At 52.9% G+C, this 9438-nt stretch overlaps 1 protein-coding gene across 1 annotated transcript in view; it reads right to left on the bottom strand.

Annotated features, from left to right (window-relative positions):
- The window catches only part of RHPN2 (rhophilin Rho GTPase binding protein 2), a 66828-nt gene that overhangs the window by 4519 nt on the left and 52871 nt on the right, over window positions 1–9438 (bottom strand). The window contains exons 8-14 of the mRNA XM_004704718.2: window positions 9032–9219; window positions 8473–8629; window positions 5942–6061; window positions 4046–4240; window positions 3096–3172; window positions 2153–2299; window positions 1429–1584 (exon numbers count right to left, since the gene is read on the bottom strand). Of these exons, the coding sequence (XP_004704775.1) occupies window positions 1429–1584; window positions 2153–2299; window positions 3096–3172; window positions 4046–4240; window positions 5942–6061; window positions 8473–8629; window positions 9032–9219 (1040 nt within the window). The remainder of the gene's footprint in view (window positions 1–1428; window positions 1585–2152; window positions 2300–3095; window positions 3173–4045; window positions 4241–5941; window positions 6062–8472; window positions 8630–9031; window positions 9220–9438) is intronic.

Raw genomic sequence — 9438 nt, 5'->3', positions numbered from 1 at the left:
GAGACCAACCGCATTCTCTTCACAGCTCCCGCAGTGAGGAGACGGTGACCCAAGCTCGAAAGGGCCGTGTCGGCTCCACAGGAGCCCACGGACACTTGCTCCACAAGCACTGGCGTGCAGGGCGAGGACCTGCTTCTCCCATCTGCCTAGCACTGACGCTGACTCCGCCTATGTGCACTGAGCATCTCTGTTTCAGGCCCTACAGTCAGACTGTGTGTGTAAATATGTGAACACTTTCTCTAAAGCGGGTCCCGGGACTCATGCGTAAATCTGAAGAGGAACTTGAGTTCCGCAGCAATCAAGGGAGTGGCAGTGTGCTGTCAAGGTGATGCTGACTCACGGAGATCCTATGGAACACATTAGAAGGACCCCACGGGGCTGCCTCGGCTGTAATCCTACCGGGAGAAGACTGCCAGACTTCCTGCAGAGCAACTGGTGAGTGGGGAGGTTTGAAGGGTCAACCTGTCTCTTACTGGCTGAGTGCTTAGCCCTCTGTTTTATGAGAGGGACATCACAATAAAATACCCCACTTCAGTTTGTCTCCTTTGGATGAGGATGTCTGTCTTGCCCCTTTCTATACAGCTCACTGCCAGGAGTCCATGTTGACTCACAGCGACCTCTGTAGCTTCCCGACACTGTAGCTATCTACAGGAGTAGAAAGTCCAGTCTTTCTCCCTCGGAGCTGCTGGTAGTTTCAAACTGCTGACCATGTGGACTGCAGGCCAACACAAAACCACTATACCACCACTAATTCCAACGTGCTATACTGGGCAGTCCACTAAAAGCAAAATCATCCTGGAGGTGGACTGCAGCCCATCAAGTTGTACCAATATTGCCCTCCCCAGCCCAGTGCATCACTAACCACTCCCTTACAGACCCCAGTTCTCTTCCTCCTCCACTCACCTGGCAAAATGTTACCTCAAGTGACATCCCACCCTCGGGACCCCCCAGGCCCACATCCCCAAATGACACATTCCTGGAGGGCATTTGCCACGCTGACTACTTCCCTTAAAACGCTGACCTGGGCCCCAAGCCTCGAGCAGGCACCACATTCCCTGGTGAAAGCACCCCACGCACAGCCACCATCCAGGTGTCTGTGGAGGACCGCGTGTCGCTGGTGTAGAAAGAAAGGCCTGGCAGTCTACTTCTGAAAAATCAGACCTGAAAACCTGGATTACAATATCCCAACCCACAACTGGGCAGGGGGATGGGGATGGCATGGGACTGGGCCATGTTTCAACATCCCATTGTGCACACAGTGACCATGAGACACAGCCAGGCAACGAGCACCAGCTCTATGCCCCAGCGAAGCACATCCCAGTGCTTACAAGCACAGAGGGCTGCCATGTTGTGGCATGTGACAGGCTCCGGGGAGAAGCAGAGGCCCTCCACATCACCGCTGCTTGCCGGGGGTCCAAAGGCACTCACCATGGACGATGTGGAGTCCAGGGCACTCACAACCTTCATCTCGATGCGGTCCTCGCCAAAGCGCCTCAGCAGTTTCATAACCTCACTCACCGTCAGCCACTTACAATCCACATCTTGAATAGAGACAATGTAATCTCCTTCCTTGGCTCCTTCCACCTACAAAAGCCGCATTTAAATAAAGGGCAACAGTTTGTTCATTCACATCCCCAGTCACCCAGTTCCTAGGCCCCCGGCAAAAGAGACATTGGCAAATGCTTGTTTCCAGAAGGCAGACATTAAAAATGTCTTCTCTTTGGGCACATAAAACGGGACTGTGAAACGAACCGGCTTCAGGAACGGCCTCACTCAACCACTCAGGCACAGTCACAGGGGCTTCCAAAAGCTCATGGAAAACTCCACTACCTTTTTCATTAATTGTGAGGTGGGTGAAGGTTTACCGTAGAACATCAGTTTACATCCCACAATGCATACATATTTTGCTTCATTCCATTCATTGCAATCCCCTCAACACATCACCCCATGTCTCACCCCTCTGCTGCCCATGTCCAGGCCTCTGCATGCCTGGCCCTGCCGAACTTGCCTTTGGGTAGGGCTGCCAGGTTCCATACCTATCTATTCCTCTTCCCCACAAACTCTTGGACGCCCCTATCTGGTTGGGCTGCACTCTTGACTCCCTGCAGAGGCCAGCGAGTTTTGACAGGAATCTCAACTGGTGCACACTTACGGCTGCAGAGCAATAGGGATCGAGGAAGTGAACTTGCACTGGGGCATTTCCTCTCAAGGTGAACCCCAAGTCCCCTTCTTCTGTGAGGAAATGGATGCTTCGAGGAGGTGTCCATCTCTTGTTAGCCGAAAACACGGTCAGAGGGCCCTTGGGAACAGAGTATGCATTAGCTGTGAGGTTTTGAAGGATGACTCAACACGTTGCCTGTGGCCTTGAAGATCTCGCCCGATCTTGCCCAGAGTCCCATGACGTGACCCCCTAGGATAATATGGTGCTTCAGCATTCACACAAAAACTGACCGGAGTTAAAAGCTGCCCCTTGAGGTCATGATGAGCTCTGGGGGTTCCAGGGTTGGGTTGCTAACCAGAAAGTGGTGGCTCAAACCTACTAGCTGCTCCATGGGAGGGCGCTGAGGCTGTCTGCTCCCATATAAACTCACAGGCTTGGAAACACTCTAACGCAGCGGTTCTCAACCTGTGGGTCGCAACCCCTTTGAGGGTCAAAGGACCCTCTCACAGGGGTCGCCCAATTCATAACAGAAGCAAAATTACAGTTATGAAGTAGCAACAAAAATAATGCTATGGTTGGGGGGTCACCACCACATGAGGAACTGTATTAAAAGGTCGCGGAATTAGGAAGGTTGAGAACCACTGCTCTAAAGAGTCTCCATGAATCTGATTCAATGGCAGTGGGTTTGGGCTCGGGCAGGGGTGGGCAAACTGCAGCTCTTGAGTCATATACAGCCCTTTCAGTACATACATGTGACTTGGAAGTAAATTTGAAAAGTTTTAAATGACACTATTCAGATCGTGGGGATTTCATTTGTTGGTAAAAATATATTGATGGCTCTTGTATAATTTGTGAATTGTTGTGAGGAACAGACACTTGCCAACCCCTGGGCTAGGCCATTACGAAATCATTGTGGAATGTTTATTTCACGTACCAGCTTCTGGAAGAAGTCTGTCACTGTCACCTTGGAGAACTGGGGCAGAATCGCTTCCACTTCCTGCTCAGTTTTGGCTAGAAGAGAAAATGAGAGGGCACAGCATTCATACTCTGCAAATGAAAGTTATCCTTGAGCTGGGGGCCGCCGTCCTCTCTCGGGAGGGAAGAGAGCGCCAGATTTTCCCTCGCTCCTTGTCCTTCCTCTTGACCCAGACAAAGAGACATGGCGGAAAGGCAGCTGCAGTCGTGGGTGGGTGTGGAGCCTAACAAAGACAGCATGGCTAATGGTGAATCCTCAGGAGGCTTCTCCCGAGAGGCGATGGTAGACATGACCCAGGGGGGTTTTAGGGAAATGTTTGCCGAAGAGTCCTAGAGAGTGCCAGGAGGAATGGCTGGGAAAGAGCAATTAAAACGGGCAGCACAGGGGATGCCAAGGGAGGGCTTGGGCTTGGAGCTGGCCTGGAACCAAGATGGTGGTGTGTCCAGGACACAAGATGCTGCCAAGGGGACAGTGCAGACAAAGACCTCTAATCTCCGTGTTTGGGGTTCAGGAGAGGAAGACTCCAGAGCTAGTGTGGTGCCCAGCTCACTGCCTCTATAGTGCCCATGCCCACCCCCTGCAGGATGAGCAAACCCGGGTCTGCACAGAGCATACTGCCTCCCACGTGGTGTAAGGTGACCAGACGTCCCGCTTTTGGCAGGACAGTTCCGATTTTTAATAATTTGTCCAGCGTCCCGCGGCATTTTTAAAAAGTCCTGATTTTTGGAAAGAATGCACGACAAGCTAGGGTGTATGGTTTTCAGCTGCCATGTGGCTATTTCGCCAGGATATGAGTTTTATCAATGGTGTCCCGCTTTACCAATGTTAAAATCTGGTCACCCTACACATGGGCACACTCAGAACACGCATGGGCGTCCCGGCACCGGGCAGGCCACCCCGTCACTCACAAACAACATCAGGAGCAGCAATCAGGTTGAACAAGTCCTCATCCTCTTGGTGCTGAGAGCACTTGAGCCGTGAACGCTGGTGGGCTGCCGAGAGCACCTCCTGGAGCACCTCGATGTTGCGCAGCTTCATGCACAGGCTGGCCCCCCGCACGGACTCCTCGTGGTGCTCCAGGGCCTGCCGCAGGTGCGACTTTCCTGCCAGGGGACAGGACACCATCACCGCCCACGCAAAGATGACTGAGAACCCCCAATGCCCCCAAGGGTCCAGCCCGGGCGGTGGGCCTTCTCTGTCGGTGAATGTAGTCTGGGCTCACTCGGGTCAGTGAGGCTTTTCACTCATTCACTCAACAAGGATTCGCCCGAGATTCAGGGTGGGAAGAGAAACAGTCAGGGGCAGGCTCCAGCCCCTCCTCTTTCCCTTGGAGCCTGTGGAGTCCTGCTGGGAACAAGACTTCTACACAGGGAAGTATGGGGGGCCCAGGGCCATCTCTGCTAGCTACACACGGGCTGAGAGACAAAACGAACTCTGGTTAGGCAAGACATGCGCTCCTGTGTACAAAGCACAGAGCAGCACAGGGGATGCTGGTGGCAAGCCTAACAGAACCAGAGTAGGCCGGGAGGTAGGGGTACTAACACCCGTGGAAACAGCGGCCCAAACCAGACTCCCTGGCAACTTCCCTGCTAAGGCCATTCAATCTAGAGTCCAAGTGATGCTTCAAACTTATTAAAAAGTAAAGTAATGAAATATAAAATGGTGGGTTTCTTTTCTCAAAGCCCTCTGTTTATGGAATGTGTATGCCAACAGGTGGAAATACATCAGTAACAAGCAACCAGCTGCGTACTGGTTTTGTGGCAGTGAAGGTAACAGAGGAAAATCAAGCTGAGAAGACGACGGGGGATGGGGGTGGTTAATCTCCAGTGGGTGACCAGGTAGCTTTTCTGATCAGGTAGCTTTATGGCACCAGGTGTTCACATACAAAGGGCTGGGTGTGGCCGGAAGGAGGAAGAGCAGGAGAGAAGGACAGGGCATGAGGGCAGAAGGGAGTTGGGCATGTTAGGCCTGGCCTGCCAGGTACAGGGTGAAGACTCTCACACTGTGGGTGAGATAGGAGCCCAGTAGAGTTTGAGCAGAGAGCTGATAGGATATGGCTCTTGGGAACAGACCATGAAGGAGCTGACAGACCAGCTAAGAGGAGAGAGAGATTGTGAAGGGTGACTAGCCTTGAAGCCACAGCACAAGGTGGGCAACTGCAGACCTCCCATTGCCTGTTTCCTTAACTGCTAAACGGACCCAAGAACCATGTGCCTGGCAGGGTTGCGGTGCCTTCCGTTAGCCACTGTTTGTTCAGTGCGTGCGGCTCGTGAGGGTGGTAGGTTAAGAGTGGTGGGGTTTGCGTTGTAAGCCTCAAATGGAGGTGAGACACGGGGGTGACACCAGTGTTTCCGGCCTGAGCTCCTCCAGGATAAAGTTGCCACCACAGGGATGGGAGGGAGAAGGGGAAAGGGATGTAGGAGAGGAAGGTGGCGGGATTCTGGTTTTGCGATGGGAAGTTATCTGCCTTGAGGCATGGCAAAGACGCACTAGGGTAATTCATAACTGCTGGTGAAGCTGTCGGTAAGAAAATAAGCAATGTGTCCTTCCGAGGGCCATTCTGTAGCCCATTAGGGCATTGGGTGCTCATCAAGGCCCTGGCTTTCCAGCGGGATGCCTGGGCCTGGAGGCACCCAGGAAAACACAGCTCTGAAAGCCCTTGGAGGCTAGAGAAGGATGGACCTCCGAGGTGTGGCATCCAGCGTGACCTCAGGGACTCTGGTCAGCTTCAGGGTGCACGAACACTCAGGAGGCTCACTCTGTGGAGAGCCAGCCCTAGCCCAGCTTCCGGGGTTGACACATACCCAGTTGTCTGCGCTGGGGTCCGTTCTTCAGTGTGGCCAAGGGGGTCAGCCCCTCGGGCATGTGGTTGTAGAGCTGGGACAGGCATTTCTCCTGGTGGTCCACATCTGCACCGGGCTTCACTGCAACAAAAGCCGCAGGTGAGGCCCTCACGCGGACATGGCATCACAGACTTCTCTTTCCACACAACCCTGGGCTCCTTTCTTCTGGCTCAAGTGACAGCTTTACTAAGCACTTCAGAAAATGGGTTGCTTCCGCGCAGGACACCCCCCAGGCAATCTAGCCGACAAGCCTCTAGCCCCGGGGACCCCGGGCTCAGGAACAGGTGCACTCTAGTTTTCTGAGTTGTAGAGACCCAAGTCTCTGCACGCTCCCTCCCTTTCTCCCGGGCTTCTGCCTGATGTAACCTTCCAACAAAGACCTTATCCGGTTCCTGCTCTGCTTGGACACCGCCGGTCACCTCCTTCCCAGTAACAGCTCCCCCTTCATCTTCCCGCCCGACCAACGCCCTGTGCTCTGACAGTTTCCTCTGCTCTCAGCTGTCCTTTCCCTCCTTGTTCAAACGGAAAATCCCAGCTCAGGGCTCAACACCCAATTCCAAGATCACCTCGCTGACCGCAAAGCAGAACCCAAGGCTGCCCGGTTTTGTGTGTCTGCAGGGCACCGGGCGTCTGTTTACGTGTCTCATGCCCCTGACTGACGCGGTCACAATACCATGAGTAGCAGTTGACACCCTCAGACAAACACTGGCAGCTGTGGTGGTTCCCATCATCCTCTTCTGTTCATCGCCTTGTTTTCCCGAAGAGGAAACTGAGGCACTGAGGCTAAGGAAGTTGCTCATGATCATACAAACCATCCCACTGTCACAGCAGGTTCTGACTCACGGTCACCCTCTGCAGAGGTTTCCAAGACTATAAATCTTTATGGACGCAGACAGCAAGTGACAAAAGGCAGAGGTGAGATGTGAACTCAGGGAGTCAGGCTCCAGAGTCTGCCCTTTGACTTACTCTGGGGGTGCCCCTCATGAATACTAGACACCACGAATGCCACCCCTCCTCCAGACCTGTGGGCAGGGCGAGCGGCAGGCCAGGGGAGCATTACCTCAGGCTCCGATGGAAGGAGGCGTCCAAAAGCTCAGTCATCGGGCCAGACACACACACTATGCTGGTGTTGTTTTTAAGATATCAAAAAGAATTACCACCATTCCTCGTCACAATGAACAAAATGTCTTTCTACCTCAGGGGGCCCGCATGGCCTCAGCACAGCACTGTGAGTGATTACTGAGCATCAGAATTGTTTGTAAAGCATTAAAATGTTATTTATGTATACAAATTCAGAGTGCCAGTAAAGCAGGTGAGAGGTGACCAGACGGAGAGAGGAGTGGGGAGTGCCTGCTTAAAGGGGACAGGGTTTCTGTCTGGGGGGTGGAGATGTGGCGAGGGTTCTACAGCAAAGACAGACATTATTCTCCATCACAAACAGCCTGAGGCAAGTGCCTCACTTGTCTCACCCTAATGCTGGCCTGTTCTAAAGCCACCAAATCTACTGCCGTCAAGGTGGCCCTATGGCTCAGGGTAGAACTGCCCCTGTGAGTTTCTAAGGCTGTAACTCTTTATAGGAGCAGACAGCTTCACCTGGACTCCTACGAAGTGTTTGGTGGGTCTGAACCACTGACGTTGTGGTTAGTAGTTCAATGCTTAGCCCACAGTTCCACCTTGGGCTGTTCTACATTCCAGATCAGTAGTCACCTCTATATTACATCCTGGAACCCTAGTGGTGCGGTGGACTGTTAACCACAGTCAGCAGTTTGGGAGAGAGACAGATTTTCTACCCTTGTAAAAAGTTAGTCTTAGAAACTCACAGTGGCAGGTCCACCCTGCCCTGCGGGATTGCTATGAGTCAGAATTGGCTCATGACAGGGAGTGAGTGATGCTATAGCCCAGGCAGAATTAATGCTATCCCTCCCCTCTTTTCCCCCTCACTCACCCCATCGAGTCGATACCACCTCAGAGCAGCCCTACAGGACAGGGTTGAACTGCTGCTGTGAGCTACCAAGACTAATCTTTATGGAAGCAGAAAGCCTCATCTTTCTCCTGCAGAGCAGCTGGTGGTTTAGAACTGCTGACCTTGCAGTTAGCCACCCAATGCTTAACATCCCCGCCATAGAACCTTGATTAGCCCTGGTGATGCTGTCAGGTGAGTATTGGTCTCCAGGAGAAAGAAGTGACCGTCTGCTCCCATAGAGATGTACAGCCATGGAGACCCTGTGCAGGGTCACAAAGTCAGAAGGAATCAGTGGCAGTGGCTTTTTGGAAGTCCGAGGCTTTTAAAAAGAAATACATGGCTAGGCACTTCCAAAATACTGGCCGTTGAAAACCCAGTGGACAGTGATGCACAGCTCTGCTGCACATGGGGATGACCCTGGCAGCTGTGCATAAGCCCACCCTCTGCCCACCCTCAGGCCGGGAGCAGCTCCTCCATGGCAGGCCAACAGCTCTCGCTTGGCTCAGAAAGCCCCAACCCCAGTTCTTACACTCATGGTCAATGAGCAAGGTGGCTGCGAAGTAGTGGGCCAGGGCTGTGTAGTGGTTGGCCTTCACGCAGGCCAAACTAGCCCAGGAGTAGGGGACATTCTCCTTCACTGGTTCCTGGCTCATGGCGGTGTGCAGCTGCTGGTAGACCTCCCCCACCTGAAAGAGACAAGAGATGGAATAATGTGGAGGAGCCTGGCCCGGGGTTCAGAGAGCTGCAGGGACTGGAGAGTAAGAGCCCGTTCAGCCCCTGCCAGAGGCTGCCCCAGAGTCTGGGAGCAGCTCCAAGGCACCCTGGGTGCTGTCAGTGCAGAGCGGATGGGGGACTGGCTACTTCATGATGCCAGCTTGTAGACAGAGCTGCAGATGGAATCAGTGATCCATGCTGAAACACCAGCACTGGCCAAGAAAACACAAACCAGCTACTCCAGCTGAGGTGGGCACGCTGCCCAAGTCATGGAGAGAACCTGCCTCGGGAGGCCCCTCTGCCTCTGGTACTCCTGCAACAGGGCAGCCCGCCTAAGGGCCCTTAATAAGACTCCGGAGCCAGGAAGTGCTCACCTTGGCAGCCTCTTGTGCCACCTTCACCAGCATGAAGAATTCGTTCTGGATTCCGGGAAGGCTGATTTTCTCAAACACACATTCTTGGGCCTGGGCGAGCATCATTCTGAGGAGCACGCTGAGCATGGCAGGGCTCATATCGTAACTGGGAGTGTGGGTAAAGGTCTCTTTCAAGTGGCTCAAAACCCCTGAAATTATATATATTGTTTCATACGTTAGTTTAGGACCTATTTATTTCACATACTGCTAAGAAGTATAAATAGGATAGAGGCAAGGAAATCAAACTGGTGTCCCATGAAATTGATGGTGGTGATGATTGTACAACTCTTTTTTTTTTTTTAACATTTTATTAGGGGCTCATACAACTGTTATCCCAATCCATACACACATCAATTGTGTAAAGCGCA

Source organism: Echinops telfairi, unplaced genomic scaffold (genome assembly GCF_000313985.2).
Source record: "Echinops telfairi isolate 266 unplaced genomic scaffold, ASM31398v2 ScPeMD7_2291;HRSCAF=2852, whole genome shotgun sequence".
NCBI lineage: Eukaryota > Metazoa > Chordata > Mammalia > Afrosoricida > Tenrecidae > Echinops > Echinops telfairi.
The sequence above is the reverse complement of the archived record's forward strand: the minus strand, read 5'-3'. Positions and strand labels throughout refer to the sequence as shown.